This window comes from Penicilliopsis zonata, assembly GCF_001890105.1.
Source record: "Penicilliopsis zonata CBS 506.65 unplaced genomic scaffold ASPZOscaffold_8, whole genome shotgun sequence".
In the NCBI taxonomy this organism is placed as follows: Eukaryota; Fungi; Ascomycota; class Eurotiomycetes; order Eurotiales; family Aspergillaceae; genus Penicilliopsis; species Penicilliopsis zonata.
Window position 1 is genome coordinate 97,591 of NW_019208918.1, and position 16,573 is coordinate 114,163.

Sequence of the window (16,573 nt, forward strand, 5' to 3'; positions counted from 1 at the left end):
CTAGTAGTAGGAAAGAAAATACCCTAGAAACTTCTTTTTTATTTAGAAAGTCCCTCTTTAAATATTGCTCTAGATACTTATAATAGTCTTAAGATTTTTATAAGTTTAAAAATAAGATACCACTTAATCTTTTAGCCCGGTTATTATAGTAGGCTGAGCTTAGATTAAGGTACTTTAGTGTAGTGATTGTCATATTGCTAGCTATAAGTAGAGAGTATAGAATAGCTATATAAAGTCACATGTCTAATTAATTCTACTTTGCTGGTCTATATAATATGGCTAAACTAAATAGGCTAATATTAATGACTAGGTCTAGAGATGCTTATTAGGGGAGACTATTTCTAAAGATCTTAATAGCAGCCCTAGCCTATAAACTAAGAATACTAGTAGTGCAGCATCCTACTTTGGGCTTAATATAATGAAAAAGTATAGAGATTAGCAGCATTAACCACTCCTTATATATTGCCTACCTTATATTAATATATATAGGCTAATAGTATATTTAAGCCGTAAGTAAGAAGACGGGCGAAATAATAGCCAAAAGACAAAGGGTAAGAGGACAGTGGAAAGAAGATGATGCATACTAGGTAGAAAGATGACAGGCAATTTAATATTTATAATATTAATACCTAGCTATTAAGCTAGGATAGGCTTATAAAACATCTAGGTTTTTATTAGACTACATTGGTAGAGCACCTCTTTAAATGCGGCTCTTCACCTATAAGCAGGTATTTAGCAGCTCTAAGGTTAAATTGTCCTCTAGGATATACTGTAGTCCTTAGTCTCCTAGTTTACTTGAATTTTGTGCATGCCTCCTTAGCCCCAGATTTTCTATTTAATTATATACTATAATTAAATGACTATATATAACAGGCGTTGACTATCTTATTTCTTTCTATAATTATAAGAAAGTGGCCTAACAGGAGACACTACTATATCATCTTAAGTTCTTCTATTATCATCACTCTCCTTAAGAATGTCTTTCTTGAGATATATGTTCAACATTTTAGTGAATAAGCTTAATCTGAATTCTACTAAGTCTAAGGAAAATATGGTATTATTTAATGAGGTCCAGGGGAATATTATTTAGAAGGCCATATTTAGGAATAATAAATAGATTAATAAAGCCCTGGAATTAGAAGCTAGTCCTATGTTTATTGGCCTTAAGCTAGAGGCCATTAAAAATCTAGGCAACAAAGGCTAATAGCCTCTCTATATTCTATTAGTAATAAATAACTGGAATAGTGACCTTTAATATTTTAGTAACCTCCTATTCCAGTCCTTAAGAGTAGGCTACTAGTATAGTAAAAAGAAGTTTATAATCACCCTTCTAGAGACTAGTTATAGATCTATAAGTAATAAGATAGTAAAGATTCTAGAGATCATTCTTTATATAAGGGATATAATACGTCTTAATGAGGTCATTAAGCTTTCTAGCTATACTATATAACATCTTTTTGAAAGAGAGTTGCTATGTATACAGTACTGTTTTGCTTATAAGAAGCAGGTTTTTAACCTATAAGATCTAAATATATTTAGTATAGGGGGGAGGATTTTAGAACCAGGTGCATTGAACCTAATCTATATCTTCTATTTAATATATAATAGGAAGAAAATAGGAATAATTCTACAAGCGTCTCAGTGCCCTGCTGTCACTCCTTTGTTTAGCCATAAGGGGAGAGGTGATATTATTAGCTAAAAGTATAAAACTCACTCATCCTAGTAAACACATCATAAAGAAATGTTCTTGCTGAATACTAGGATATACTATTATAATTATTAAAGTAGAAGCCTTATTTAAGTAGGAATCCTAGACTTCTATAAATACTAGCATCAGATGTAATCACTAAAGCTGAGGGGTGATAGACCCAGTCTATTGCTTACATCTAAAAAGTTTCACCTAATGGCATAAGGCCTATATAGTTATAGGCCTTACTTATCCATGGTAGGAGAGACCACTGGTGTTCCTATAAGGAGGGGCCCTTTAGAGCGTCATTTCCCTTAGTAGCTAGTTCTCTAGAATATTATTTTTTTTGGCACTTTAATTCTTTTTGCTATTTAAAATGTCATTAGGCCCTCTAAGCATTAGATTTACTAAAGCTTAGCTTATATTCTATCTATCCATAGATATTACTATTCACATGACGGTAAGCTAATAAGCTAGATTATATAGAGAGAGAGCATTATTATTATTACATGACTAAAGAAACTTTATTTTTAGGATCTAAAATATCTAATCAAGAAAAATTACATCTTTATAACCTCTTTAATCACCTTATGAGGAGTGGGCAGAATGCCTAGTAGGGTAGGTCAGTATAATAGCTATACTATAAGAATATATACTAACTACTCTAGTATATGGGAAGAAGGAACGAATTACTTAATATTCTAGTATCTATCTAGCTTAAGGCTATATAGAAGCTCTTTGATAGGCTCCCCAGCTCTGCTGTATATAATATCTGCTAGGGTGAAAGGGTGAAGGGTAAAGGGGTAAGGGTGAAGGGGTGAAGGGGCCGCAGGATTAAACAGAGGATAGATAGAATAAAAGAGGAAGAGTAAAGATAAGGGTAAGTATTCTTCTATTAGGGTGATGAAAAATACCGTCTTATTATACTTTAGTTATTAATAGTAACTAAGATATATAGTAATGTAAAGATAGTTTATTTTAGTACTGTAAGCTTTATTTAGGTCATTGAAATAGTTAGAAGTGACTAGATATTTTATAATATCACTATTAAAGCCTAATTATTAAGACTACTCTAGGACTGCTCTAGGATTGCCCAGAACACGCACTTTTAAGCTTAGCCCATGCTCCTGGCTGCTCTAAGAGCAAAGGGCAGTAGCAGATTAAACTTAAGATAGAAAGGGAAAGTTAAAGAAAAGCTGTTCACTAGTTAATAATGGGTCATGAGACATCAGCATAGATAAAGAGTACTAGTTACTAATATAGCCCAGAAATTATCATCTATATAGCATAGGCGATCTATAGTATTTATTGACTTCCCATGTTGTTCTAGTGCTATAGACCTATCTTTACTAGCCTTTACTTAAACCATACGCAGTCTATTAGATTTATATCCTTTAGGCCCATGTTATAATAGTTTAGGAGAGCGTGGTTGCTTACGCATTGGCCGAAGGTCTAATATATATTAATAGAAGTTAATGATAAGGGCTTATTAAAGTTTAGTATTCTATAAGATATTCTCTAGGTGTAGATCCTAATAAAAGACACCTAAAGAACATATTTTCTATATTAAGTAAGAAACCGCCTACCTGATGTTCTAGTTAAGATAAATATGGCCCATGCTCTCGCCACCCTAATCTATAAGGAGTATATAACAGATTTCTCTTGCGCCATAGAGGAAGTAGATCTAGGCCAAACTAATAGTACTAAGAAAGACTAGAACTGCTAAGCCTTAGGCGCGCTAAAGGATATAGTAAACCTTAATCTTATAAGATACCTTCTTCTAGAGTCCTAAAGTCGTTCCTTTCCTGACCATAGTATATCTGAATGTGGCATAAGTAATCTTAAATAGCGCACTATAGGACCTATAAGGGCCTATAGGAGTACAGTCATGATCTAAATCTTAATTAAGCTATATAATAAGCTTCTCTACTAGATTATATGCACTAATCAGGTGGCGGTCAACATATCTGTCATATATATATAACTCTATATTTAGACAGTCAGGGTTAAGCGTGCTGCCTTTTTATAGCCTAAGGAGGCACTTCTATATATAAAATTAAGTAATATAAGGATAAGATTATCTGCTTTAGTCTCCTTAAAGATCTAGTTAGGGTGCCCTCTATTAGATTAATAAGGATAATAAAACTTAGCTAAATCCTTACTTCTGTCTCTATCTGGCAGATGCGGCAGGGTCTACTTTAGATCTAGAGAATCCTCTTGGCGCTGCTAATTAGATGATGGTGCACAGCTAGAGACCACTTATATAATCACCTAATAGCCTTTAGTGGCGAGAGATCCTATTAGAGATAATAAAGGGAGGTACTTAAAGGTGGTCTGCTCAGGACTAGCATACTTAGAGCTAATATAGGCTATATTTAGGCTCTATAATAATCCTGCCGCGAAGATCTGGGAGCGCTTATTATTAAAACTTATATACTAAATAAGTAGCTATGCTCGCGCATTATTCTGCTAGGCTTAATCATAGTAAGAGGAATAAAAACTTATTAGATAAAGATAAAGAGTTCTCTTAACTTAAGTCCTAGGAGCTTTATGCCTTTTAATATTCGCCCTGCTATATATACCAGGGTCACCCAGGTCATAATAGAGAGTACCTAGGTTATTATAGGGCACCCAGAGCAGCACATCCATAAGGCCGTTTATTAAATATAAATACTTAAGGCCTTCTTAGATCATCATATGGAATTTTTAGATAATTACTAATCTAACTAGCCGTGTAGCATAATACATTAATCTCTCTAGCTCTTCTATTAGAATAGTATCTAGTTTTATAACTTCATATTAGAAGTCTATTAGTCAGAGCCCCTTAGTCTTACTTTCACCCTTAGTCTCTTTCTAACCCGCAGCCTCACTCTTACCCATGGTCTCTTTCTAGCCTATAGTCTTAACTAGACTCTAGTGAATACTAAAGAAAGTAATCCTAATATTAAATAGACTACTGCTTGCCATAAAGCCTAAATTAGGTCTATAGCTTTTTTAAAATAGTCATAACTATTATATTTAAGTATACCTAAATTCTATCTTGGTGATCTATATTAGTATTTTTTTAATACTTTATATAAAAGTGGGCTTAGCGAGCACTGTATAACCTTATTACTTAATGACTAGATCTAGTTACTTATATTACTAGGTGTACTAGTAGATGCAGGTTAAAACTGCAAACCCTTAAGCCTGTTTTAGGAACATTCTCAACTATGTAAGTCTTTTATTTTATGGTCTATTCTTCACCTCCATGAATATTATAGATATATGGTAAGGTTATAGAAGCTTAAAGAAGATGAGTCTTATAAGATAAGAACATATTAAATAGACCACATCTCCAGATCAAAAAGTTAGAAACTAGAGCGCCATCACAGAAAATATTAAAAGGACCTAAAGATGATTGTTCTTAAGCTAAGAAAAAATCATTCCCTTAATTTAATAGAAAACCTATAAGCTTTTTAATTAATCTATATTAATGTCTAATCCTATATTTTCTTTAGTATAGTAATTCTATTAAGTGCTAAGGTGATAAATCCCTTCTGCATGCCTGCGAAGATGCATCTTATATAGTAGATCTATACTATATATATAACACCTTCAGTCCTGCAAATGGGTCTCTCAAAAGTATTATAGAGTTAATTTATACTCACTATATTTCTGCGTTTAGTAATAAATGGGAAGTTTAGGGTCGCCATAACATTAAAAACATCACTAAGGCTTCTTAGCCTTTTTAATATAGTTTTTAGCTTTCATAAGAAGGATATCCTGCTATAAAGACTCTAAAGAGTTATAAGTCTTCTTAGCTGGCTCTAGTAATATATTATTCTCTTCTTTATTAAACTCATCACTTAGTGTAGCCCATTTGCGTCGCCCACACAATAGTCCACCTTTAAGGAAAGAACAATATCGCGAGATTATAGCCATAGCAGCATTCCTTCTTTGCCACTCCGCCTCCAGGGATTAAGAGATAGGCTATATAAATAATTTCTTAAGAAGATTTATCTACTCTAGTAGCATCTAGTCTTCTACTTAGAGCACTTTCTTCACCTCTTTATTATTAACAGTAGCCCCTGATAGCTGACACTTAATATCTATTATAGCCTATTTTTAGTTAAACTTATAGTGGACCTGTTATCTTAGAGCTCTTTCTAACCAGCTAAAAAGATTAGAGGTTTCACATGTTAATTTCTCTAATCGCGATTATATTACTACACTAAGATCATATTTGCACTCTTCAGCTTGCTCTCTCATTTACTAAGTGGCCTTAATATATTCTAGATATTCATAAAGGGATGCTTATTGCTCTAAAGTAAGATGTTAAGGGCATCTCTTATTAATTTATCTACTTATCCAGGTGATCGCGCGCATTAGAGACTTATTAGATTTATAGCTATTCATCACGCTCTACATGTCAGTGTCAATGTGGCGTGGAAGATAATAATTTAAGAAAGTATAAGTATTAGTATATTTTATAATTAGATTTTGCTGTGCTTCACTAACTGTGCTATTTTTATTTAATATCTTTCCCCCTCTATAGCAAAAATGATGGGCGAACATTAACTAAAGGAAGCTATGAATCTCCCCTAGATTTCTTAGATGTCTAGATATAGTGCTCTCAGTTATTAGTTAGTTCCACCGAAGAACCGCACGTCCATTGACTATATCTATCTTATAGAAGATATAATAGTTTTCAACTTCATATTTTAAGGGTAGTTTCATCTATTATCGACCGCCTTCAATGAACAGCTTTTGAAGGCGCTCTATAGAGAAAAGCATAGGGACTTTAAAGGCTTAAAGCTAAAAAAGTATACTAAAGATAAATATATAAGGGCTAAAGACAAGCGACGGATCATTAATAATTTCAGGAAAAGGAAAATTATTACTAAGAATAAGTATTAATATTAGGATCTTTATTGCATGGGTTCAATGCATAATACATATACTTATAAAGTTCTAAGGAACTTCTTCATATACTCTAATTTAATCTCTGCTAAAAGTATAGGAGGGCCTCCATCTGGATTATACTATATAGAGAAATATAGATGTTTAAATTATAGCGAAAGAAGAGCATATAGGTGGTTCACAGTGAAAATACTAAGTATATTAAAGAGACAGAGCTAGATTCACTTATATCCAAAATAAAATCACCTTTCCTAAGTTTAGAGGATCGTCTTATTTAATTTAGTTAAGTCTTAGATGTACACTAGCTCCTTGCCTCATTCTTGTTAATTGAGGTTGAATTTATTAATAAGTTTCTAGATACCCTAGGCCCAGTCAGCTCCAAGTGTTGGCTTATAGTAAATAACTTACTACATTAATCTCTTCACTATCTTTAGTAGTGATCCTAGTCTATATAATTCTCTAATAGTAACCCTAAAATCCTTTCTAGTCAGCTTTTAGGGCGCTAGCTTTCAACATTCCCTTTAGATATTAGCCGCCTTCACTATATTTCAACTTTATATAGTAGTTGAAAAATTAATATATATCATTAGGGGTAACCTCGCGCAATGCCTCCTCTAGAACATCTTATTTTAAAAGTACACTAGGCTGAGCAGCCTTCACTCAGCAGTACCTACACCTTACATTAGTAACTATCTCTAGATTATATAGGTCTAAATTAATACTCACTTATGCCAGTGCTTTTCTATTTATCAACCCTAAACCTTAGTTTAGTTAGAGCGCCCATAATTAAGCAGTATATCTATAAGGTCCTTATCTATATTATTATTAAGGTTATTATTAAAATTAGGTAAAGCACCAGTGTCTACTGGGCGGCGCATGGGTTATTTTAGATAAGTTGACGACCCGCTATAGTCATTAGGAGGATAGGTGGGTTCTAGAGTTATTAGTTTAGTTAAATTTAAGGCTTCCCTAAAGTTAGAGTTATTAGAGGCATTAAAGTTAGGCTAAAAAGATACTCTAGAAGAGTCACTATTAGTTGCAGAGGATAGATCTGTAATATTACTTATATTACCTCTTAGAAAATAAAAATGTGTATAAAGGCGCTCTAGACAGGTAGACAGCTAAATAGAAAGAATAAGTAGCTATAAGATATAGGTTAAAGACAAGACCGGCAAACAATAAGTACCAGAGGAGAGAAAGACTAGGTAAAAGAGTAAGGAAGGACTATTAGCAGCTTTATAGCTAAGAAACCCTAATTACCCCAGCAACTAATAAGCCTAGGATAGAGGGTGCCATTTTTGGCGACCTCACTATACAAAGGGTTATAGTACCGCTCAAAGAGCCGGTCTAGAGGTGAGTAGAAGTTAATGGAAAATATGGGCAGGGCATAGACGCAGGGGGAAGGGGAGCCACACGCCCAGGCACCAACATGGCTGAATAAGAACATGATGGTGCACGTTATAAGAGGGTAGTTGAGCGGCGCGTGGCTCTGGGGCGAAAGTGCGTGTGTGGAAGGATGGTGCGGAGGAGGCCAATTCCGGCCCCCTTTGACGGCAGAACCGTCCGCCTCAGCACAAATGGTTTTTGTTAAGGGGGTAGATTAAGTACTTATTAAGTACTTTACTTAAAGTTAAGATATATACTATCTTCTTAAATAGATAATAGGACCTTAAGTACTTTATCTTATTCTTTTATTAAACCTACTATAGACTTCTTATATCCTTAGACCTTACTACTACCCAGTTGTACTAACATCTCACCTGCCCACCCCTAAGCAGTGCGAGGTCACTGCTTACAAACCCATGCCCGACCTAGCTGCGGGTTGGGTCGGGTGGGTCGGGTTCTCCGGGTCGGTTTTAGCCAGTCCACCCAAAGGTTTGCTGATTAACTAGAACCTATACCTGTCCAGGCTGCAGGTTGGGTCGGGTTGGATCGGGTTCTCCGGGTCGGGTTTTGCCACTCTACCTAGGTGATTCCTTGGGGATTCATCTTTGCCACTTTCTACCCGTATTCTAGGTGGTTCTTATATTGATTTCTAGGGGACTCCCTAGGCGACTCCTTTGTTGATTCCAGCGTTAATTCCAAGGGGATTCCTGGGTTTGTTCCATGTTGATTTTAGTTTCTTACCTGATTTCTTGCTCGTTACTTTATCATTCCTAGGGCTATTTATTTTAATTCCTCAACTAATTCCTTGTTATCTATAAGCAGAGGGCTGTAGGTCTAGAGTGGCTACTATCAACCTATTGTACTTTATACAGATATAAGCTCTTATAGGGTGGAGTTGTGAGCTGAGAGCTGTAGGTCTAAAGTGGCTGCTAGTAGGTTAAGCTATCTAATCAAGCACCTGATTAAGCATCTAATTTAAACATCTAATTGAGCATCTATAGCAAAGGATAGGCCACTTGTGTTGCTCTGCAATGACTTACCCTGCAAAGCCTAAGCAAGCCTGGGGGTCTGGGGGGCGTGCCCCCTGGTATAATTCTCAGGGCTGTCCATCTAGCCGCGCCTGAAATATAAGGTCTATAGTAGATATCTAAGAGAATAGGAATAAATTACTCAAGAGTGTAATGATAAGTCTTAATTATTGATTAAATATTAAGGTACTCAAGTGGGGTAAAGTTGATAGGTCACCTTGGCTCATCCAGGCCTTTCTAACCAGGCCTAGTTCCTGGCTTGGTAAGATGCTTGGTAAGCGGCCAAGAGACGGTATTCAGAGGTACGCCAGTCTTACGTCCGAGCTGGCCTTACAACTGTGACTCAGGGATATGTCAGCATTGTCGTTTGTAGATCTCGGGGACTGGACCAGATGTTGACGGCGCGGAGATAGGTGGGATTGTTGCCGTGGCTCGGGGATATGTCAGCATTATCGTTGCCGTGGCTCGGGGATACGTGAGCATTGTCGGCTTTCTGACAGATACCATGTTGTAGGTTGTAGTTCTCGGGAACTGGACCGGCGTTGGCGGCGCGGAGATAGGTCGGATTGTTGCCGTGACTCGGGGATATGTCAGATCTCGGCAACTGGACGTGATGTTGACGGCGCGGAGATACGTCGGATTGTTGCCGTAGCTTAGGGGTATATCCGCATTGTCAGGCTTGTAAAAGGATCCTACATGATAAAAAAAAGTCAATTAGATTAAGTATTCTTTATCCACCAGTAGGAGTAGCTCCCTATGACAAACTTAAAATATCTGAATACGAGGATGAACAATATAAATATAAGTAAGAATCAAGATACCAATACTGGACTATAGTCACTACCACCACCACAACCACCATTATCATCATCATTATTTTTGTTGTTTCTATTATTACTATACAATAAAGATGCGCGCCATCATCGCCGTCACCTCTGCGAGTGCCCCCCTCTTCGATGGTCGCGAAACCACCGGCCTGTTTATCTCAGAGGCGCTGCACCCATACAAGGTGCTGACGGCTGCCGGGTTCGATGTAGACCTCGCTTCCACGACGGGGAAATACACCCCTGACTGGCTGTCCCAGCAGCCCGACTTCTTGAACGGCGAAGACCTCGCCATCTGGAACGACCAGAACAGCTCCTTCCGTCAGAAACTGGATCATATGCGCCCCGCCGCTGAGCTGGAGGGAACCGCCTATGATATCTTCTACGCCTCCGCCGGCCACGCCGCCCTGATCGATTACCCAACCGCCACAGCCCTGCAGCGCATCGCCGAGCAGGTCTGGGCAACTGGCGGCGTGGTTGCGTCAGTCTGTCATGGCCCGGCAATCTTTGCCAACGTCCGTGATCGCAACACAAACCAACCCCTCATCCAGGGCAAGACCATCACGGGCTTCACCTCCGAGGCGGAGGAGACCATGGGAATTGCGCAGGAGCTGAAAGGGTGGAAATCAGAACTAGTGGAAGATCTGGCCGCCAGGCTGGGAGCCAAATGTAAGTCTTTCTCGTTCCTTCCTCGCGCCTCTATTTGATTTACAAGCTAATGGTATTAGATTCTCGGAGTGCTGGAATCTGGGATGACTTCCATGTCGTTGATGGGCGGCTGGTGACGGGCCAGAATCCAGCCAGCGCAAAGTCCACGGCAGAAGCAGCAGTGAGAGTCTACAACAACAGTGCATAAAATGACCATTTCTATGATCTTGTTGCTTATCACAAATTATAGTAAATATTCATTTACTCTATACTAATACTACATTTCACTAAAACATAACTACACTACCATAAGTAAGTCTTATGGTTATATAAGCCTGTAACCCTACAAGGCCAGCACCAAGATGTAGTATAACACTCTAAGCCTTCCCCATGATGTAACCCATATATGACCCGCAGAGGGCCGAGCCGCGCACCATCCTAAACAATTAAACCATCAGCAATTGAAAGCTATTTATATTATATGTTAATAAAGAATGAATTATCCCAGTGGTCAGGGTGGTAATTCCTCTTATAACTAGTCATATTATTATTGAAACTTATTAGTTATATATGAGTATTATGATTATCTAGAAAGTATATTTAAGCTATAGCTTAAGTAATATCCTTCATGCAATAAGCTTATATAACTAATTCTATTATTTCTAGACTACTTGGCCTAGCTCTAGAATAAGCTAATACTTTAATTCTTAGCTCTTCTCAATATTATTAACTGAGGGTTTAGGGTTTAGGGTTAGGGTTTTATAATAATTAATATTGTTATATTCTTCTATAATTCAAGACTTTTAACCAATACCATAGACTTAGGCTATCTACTAAAATCGAAAGAATAAAGACAAAGAAGAAGTAGTAAAGATATCAAGTTCCTGATTTGCTTATTATAACAAAACTACAGAGCTTAAAATCAAAGTATTAGCTTATTCTACCCCCAGCCGGCCTTTGACTCCTTGTTTTATGTCATTTATAGTCAATCTTTTCATCTTTTGATATAGATATATATATTTCATTTATCTCTTCTTTCCATTCACTATTATATACTATCATCAGCCCACTTTACTCCCTCTTCGTCGCGGACCAGAGCTGCGTAACTGGCCATCTCATCAGCGACTATTCCCACTGATAAGAGAATATTAGGCACTCACCGTAAGTGAACTTCAGCAACGTCTCCGGCTGCTCGGCATACAGACTGTCGATTTCCTTTCTTGACGTATGGTCCACATTGAATCCAAGCAGATCTGCCAGCTGGAGCACTTCCTCCACGGAGAGCTGGAGAGCGGTATGGGTACCCCATTTCAGTGCTGTATATAAAGCATCAATGTCAGTCTTCAAGAGAAGGAGGAGAGTAACGTACGCCCAAGATTGATCCACACCCCGCCAGGCTTCAGCAGCCGATGTATGTTGCTCAGGAAGTCAATCACGTTCTCGGACATGTCGATGAAGAACAGGGTGACGACGGCGTCAAACTCACCGTCCCGAGGGAACATCTTCAAGAAATCGCCCTCGACGAGCTTGACTGCCTTGTTTGGCCAGTGATCCGGCACCGTGAGGGTGGAGTAGCGCGAGGAGGGGTTGGCCTGATACGTCCATTTGGTCACAAAGGGCTGTAGGATGTGCTCGTGCAGCGAGCTCGTGTGGTTGATTAATAGATGGTAGGCCAGGATGGAGCCGTAATCCACCTCGTTGGCCGTGACTTCGTACCCTGCGCTGACATCAGACCGCGCCTTCACCTCAACAAAGTAAGATGGACGCACCGAGATCAGCGATATCGCTGGCCAGCCTGCCCATACCACTTCCCGGGACAAGCACCTTAACGCCTCTCCCGTCCGCACCAAAATGCTGCTCAAGCATATTTAGAATAGGCGGAAACACGGCCTGCCTCTCCTTTGTGCCCTGCGTGCTCCAGTCTCGCGAAATATGTCCAAACGCTAGGTCCACAACGGCAAAATCGGCATCATCACTGTCCTCCAGCACTTGCGAGCCCGTGTGGTAATCCTCTCTTGCAATCTGCGCGATCTGTTCCGAGAACCGGGTGTTTACTTCAATACCCTTCCTGGCTTTCTCAAAGTGTGCAGTATAGCCGAGCTTGTTGCCTATTGCCTTCTGTGCAGGCGTCTGCTTGGAGTACCGCGCATACTTCCGCTGGAGCACTTGTTCGGCGAGGAACGGATACTGCTCAAAGGAGCTGATGCAGTGCGCCAGTCCATTAGGAAGGGAGGGGTTTCTATTCCGTCTCCCCGCTTTGGGTGGGCGAAAAGCTTCAAAGGCTTTCTTGGAGATTGGTGCGGGAGGAGCAGCAGGCGGGAAGGTGAGTGCCACATGAAGGGCTTCAGCGCGTTCGGAAAGGGAGGAAAGAAGAAGTGCGATGTCAGACAACGAGGCGGAACCACGGATGGCGAGATAGAAGGGCGAGACGATGCAGAGGAGGAGAGCGAGGAAGCGGGAGAGGTAGATTGAGGTGCGCATTATGATGCTTGTGGCTTCAGGATGGATGTGGAGGGTAGATTCTTATTGTTGATAGCACAAGGGGAGCATTGAGGAACAGCACAGTGAGTAGATAGTCCTTTGGAATATATAAAACTAGGGCAATTTAGGGACCAATCTGTGGTGCTAGAGGGGTGTGGTTTTAAAGAATTGAGGCGTGAGACCCTTAGGGTTTAGGGTTTGACCAGGCGCCCTCTTCCATCATGCACAGTAAGCTGACTATTTCTATTTAAGCTTCCATCTGATCTTGTCCTCCACGCCTGCTCTTTGTTTCCCCTCTGGTTGAATAATAGCCATGGGCCGTTCAATTGTGTTCCTCTGCATACTCGCCGTCCTCACCATCCTCCCCGGCGCCCACTTCCCATATGCGCAGGAATGGAACGAGGCACAACCACAAGCCTGCGGCAAGCTGCTGGCACGCAAAGAATGGCGGACACTGACGCATAGAGAGAAGACCCAGTGGGTGGGAGCTGTTAAGGTGCGCCCTCCTTCCTCCACGGAGGTAACGCGTATGTTGCTGATGCCGAGTGGTGCCTGGCAAGCATACGACACGAACGGCTATCCTTGACAAAGAACCAGACGGTGCTCGAGGGGAAGAGGAGCCTGTACGACGACTTCTCCTACGCGCACGCATCAGTGGAGCACAGCGCCCATAGGAATGCCTACTTTTTGCCCTGGCGTGTGTTCTATCTTGTCTCCTCCTCCCCTCCTCAAGCACATACTTACATGAACGCAGACCGCTGGTTTACCTACCTATTCGACACCTCCCTCCGTCGCACTTGCGGGTACAGCGGGCCAACGCCGTACTGGGACTGGTCGCGCGATCATGCAGACCTGTTCGGCTCGCCAGTGTTTGAGGACTCGCCGGAGTATGGGCTGGGGGGGACGGGGGACTGTGATTCCTCCCCTGGGGCAGACTGCACCGTCACCACCGGCGCCTTTGCCCCGTCCACGGGCAGCTTCGGGCTTGCCTGGCCCATCCCACACCCGCTGCGGAGGAACCTGACGCTCATCACTGGCTGGTACCCCCATGAGCTGCCTCAAAACCGCACCCTTGGCCCGGACTTTGTGCGCAACACGATCGAGCAAACCACAGGCGACTTCTTCAGGTTCCAGCACGCAATGGCGCTGTTGCACAACCACGTACACAACTTCATAGGGGGCGACTTGGCGGGAGACTGCCCGAGGGCTCTGCCGGAGGAGGATTGCCAGGGCATGGCAACCAGCTTCACGCCTAATGACCCGCTCTTTTGGCTGCATCATGCCCAACTTGACCGTTTGTGGAGTGAGGTGCGCACCCCATTCCACTTTCCTGCTCTATATGTCTGCTGTAGTACAACATGACTGATATGAGTTGTACAGTGGCAGCACCATCACCCTTCCAACTTCGCCGCCTTTTCCGGCATGCCCCTCACCCCGCACAACATGACCAATGCACACTACGACCTTGAGGCGCACGAAGATCATCAGATGCCCTTCGATGTTCAGAGTGTACCCGTGACGCCGAGAATGGTGTTGGATACAGAGGGTTGGCCGTTGTGTTATCAGTATACGGATGAGGAGTGACAATCACATTAGGGTTGCCTTTACTCGAGTTTACCCCCTTGCCTGGCTTCTCATCTAATTTATGTGTATAGAAATAATGATTATATACAGTACTACACTAAATGTTTCTGTGGTTGCAAAAGTCCTGATTTCAACCAATTCAACAACTTATAGTATAGAACCTATATTATTTTTTAGTTATCATATTTGAATAATATTCTCCATCTTAATTATATAATTCAAGTATGTCTCAAACTTTTTCAAGATGAATACCTATATATTTATATATATAGAGATCTGAACTATGAATGGCTCATCATTCTTGGTAAAAAGTACTAAGTAAGGTGCTCTGCTAAACCGTTTCTGCGCACATTACTCATAAACCAAAGAATAGTTGTCCAGTTCCATGCGACGCATAATCCTTACATTCTATACCCACTGTTAACTAGCCTCCTTGATCCTCTCATACATGTCTGGTGTCCACTCCTTATGCTGGCTCTCCAACCATTCATACACCTGTGTCCAGTCCCGGCAGGTATGCACAGTTCCTCCGCCCGCAGCGACTTTGTCCCCATTGGCCAATTCCATGCTCGTGCCGCCGGGCTCCAAGGTTGTGTCGGCAGCGCAGAGAATCCCCTGCCGGAGGTAATGGAAGCAGTGGGCCGTATGGTCCGACCCGTCATCCCCGTTGACAAGCACCGCGCGTATGTGGTTAAGGCAGTGCATCTGATGCCACATCGACACATCAAATGCAAAGTGCTCCTCCCCCAGAAAAACGAACCCCTTGCCGGGAGGGCGGATTGCGTTCCATTCAGCCGTCGCCGTCACCCCTTCCATCCCGTAGTGGGAGGGGTCGTCATGGAACACGGCTTGGATGGTGCGCACCTTCAAGGGGAGCTCGCGAGGTCGGTCGCCGGCGAGGTAGGCTACTGTGCGTTAGTGATGAGTGCGAGGAGAAGTTGGGATATGGCGCACTGTATCCACGCGTTCCGCGCGTCAAGATGCGGAGGTAGACGAGGAGGACGCCTAAATTCAGGACGAGGCATACGCTCAGCGCTATGAGCAGGCCGAGGGAGAGGCCGCGTGAATGGGATGCTAGGGACCTAAGGAACATCTTGGTGTGCTGGAAGGGTGGTGTGTTGAGAATAGTAGAGGGAGATCAGGAGGAGCAGGCTGATAGTGTCTAGCACATCTATAGCTGTATCTGCTTCACTTGAGTGGGCAAGTCGCGATGGTCCCGAAGAGCAGGAAAGAATGAATTGCCGAGATACCTCCTCCACTGGAGCCTTGATTTGCAAGATTCCCTTAATGATATGAAGAGTACCAGTGGATAGAGGAGCACAATACTAGCCTAACAAAAATACCTCGATAGACACTCGGACCATCTTCTGGGCTATTAAGCAGCTCTTACAGTTAGGACTAAAGGGTTAGGTAGTGAGAAGAATTGAGGGTAATACTGACCTCACCTTTAAGTAGTAATGATCAACTAGACTTAGAGTCAACACTTTGAGTTGGCACTCTAACCCACTTCCAAATCAAGCAAGAGCCAACCCTGACCTCCCTAGTTAAAATGGTGACTATATTGGTACTACCAAGGGGACAGCAGACATTGATTGTCTTATAGATATCTCATCTACAAGCAATTGTTCTCCTTCAGATCGCGAAACGCATAAATTCTCAAGGGTTCGGCGAGTACTGATATCTCATTAACGAGTCACCTCTTCTCCTTACCCAACGAAAGAATCAACCCACTGACAAACTCCAACAATGCAACTCACCATCATCCTGCTCAGCCTGGCCAGCCTCGGCCTGAACATCCTCCCTGTTCAGTCCGCAGCGGTTCCCGCCGTTGATTTGGCTCGCCGCGCCGAGGACTCGATTGATACTGCACTCGAGAAGCGGCACTCCTATGGAGTAGATGGCGATGAAGTTCCTAATGTGAAACGCCACTCCTATGGTGTGGATGGAGATGAGGTTCCTTATGTGAAGCGACACTCCTATGGAGTGGATGGAGATGAGGTTCCTAATGTGAAGCGGCACTCCTACGGCGTGGA

General features: G+C 41.6%; 5 protein-coding genes across 5 annotated transcripts; 2 read left to right on the plus strand and 3 right to left on the minus strand.

Annotated features, from left to right (window-relative positions):
- Window positions 1–4,219: 4,219 nt before the first annotated feature.
- Window positions 4,220–4,372, minus strand: ASPZODRAFT_67533 (hypothetical protein; the record flags this gene model as incomplete). Its single annotated transcript, XM_022729470.1, has 1 exon — window positions 4,220–4,372. A coding segment is annotated over one exon (153 nt), but the record flags the coding sequence as incomplete, so codon positions are not given.
- Window positions 4,373–9,840: 5,468 nt separating this feature from the next.
- On the plus strand, window positions 9,841–10,706 carry ASPZODRAFT_132958 (hypothetical protein). The gene is made up of 2 exons (XM_022723156.1): window positions 9,841–10,496; window positions 10,556–10,706. The coding sequence occupies exons 1-2, from the start codon at window positions 9,914–9,916 to the stop codon at window positions 10,681–10,683; spliced, it is 711 nt and encodes a 236-aa protein (XP_022580479.1). The 5' UTR covers window positions 9,841–9,913; the 3' UTR covers window positions 10,684–10,706.
- Window positions 10,707–11,546: 840 nt separating this feature from the next.
- ASPZODRAFT_25875 (hypothetical protein) lies at window positions 11,547–12,956 on the minus strand (the record flags this gene model as incomplete). Its single annotated transcript, XM_022728021.1, has 4 exons — window positions 11,547–11,581; window positions 11,636–11,791; window positions 11,845–12,192; window positions 12,245–12,956. The coding sequence occupies 4 exons, from the start codon at window positions 12,954–12,956 to the stop codon at window positions 11,547–11,549; spliced, it is 1,251 nt and encodes a 416-aa protein (XP_022580480.1).
- Window positions 12,957–13,177: 221 nt separating this feature from the next.
- On the plus strand, window positions 13,178–14,633 carry ASPZODRAFT_159592 (hypothetical protein; the record flags this gene model as incomplete). Its single annotated transcript, XM_022726416.1, has 5 exons — window positions 13,178–13,184; window positions 13,268–13,452; window positions 13,503–13,653; window positions 13,711–14,264; window positions 14,337–14,633. 5 exons carry the CDS (start codon window positions 13,178–13,180, stop codon window positions 14,538–14,540), a joined length of 1,101 nt encoding a protein of 366 aa, XP_022580481.1. The 3' UTR covers window positions 14,541–14,633.
- A 141-nt stretch (window positions 14,634–14,774) lies between these two features.
- On the minus strand, window positions 14,775–15,816 carry ASPZODRAFT_97397 (hypothetical protein). Its single transcript, XM_022730550.1, has 2 exons — window positions 15,495–15,816; window positions 14,775–15,445 (listed from the first exon to the last, which is right to left on the minus strand). Exons 1-2 carry the CDS (start codon window positions 15,631–15,633, stop codon window positions 14,961–14,963), a joined length of 624 nt encoding a protein of 207 aa, XP_022580482.1. The 5' UTR covers window positions 15,634–15,816; the 3' UTR covers window positions 14,775–14,960.
- Window positions 15,817–16,573: the final 757 nt, after the last annotated feature.

Excerpts from the sequence above, each read along its gene's own strand:
- ASPZODRAFT_97397 (XM_022730550.1), bottom strand. The coding sequence starts at position 15,633 with ATGTTCCTTAGGTCCCTAGCATCCCATTCACGCGGCCTCTCCCTCGGC. Across the intron at positions 15,446-15,494 it reads GCGCGGAACGCGTGGATACA|CCTACCTCGCCGGCGACCGA; the intron begins GTGCGCCATATC and ends AACGCACAGTAG.
- ASPZODRAFT_132958 (XM_022723156.1), top strand. The coding sequence starts at position 9,914 with ATGCGCGCCATCATCGCCGTCACCTCTGCGAGTGCCCCCCTCTTCGAT. Across the intron at positions 10,497-10,555 it reads CGCCAGGCTGGGAGCCAAAT|ATTCTCGGAGTGCTGGAATC; the intron begins GTAAGTCTTTCT and ends TAATGGTATTAG.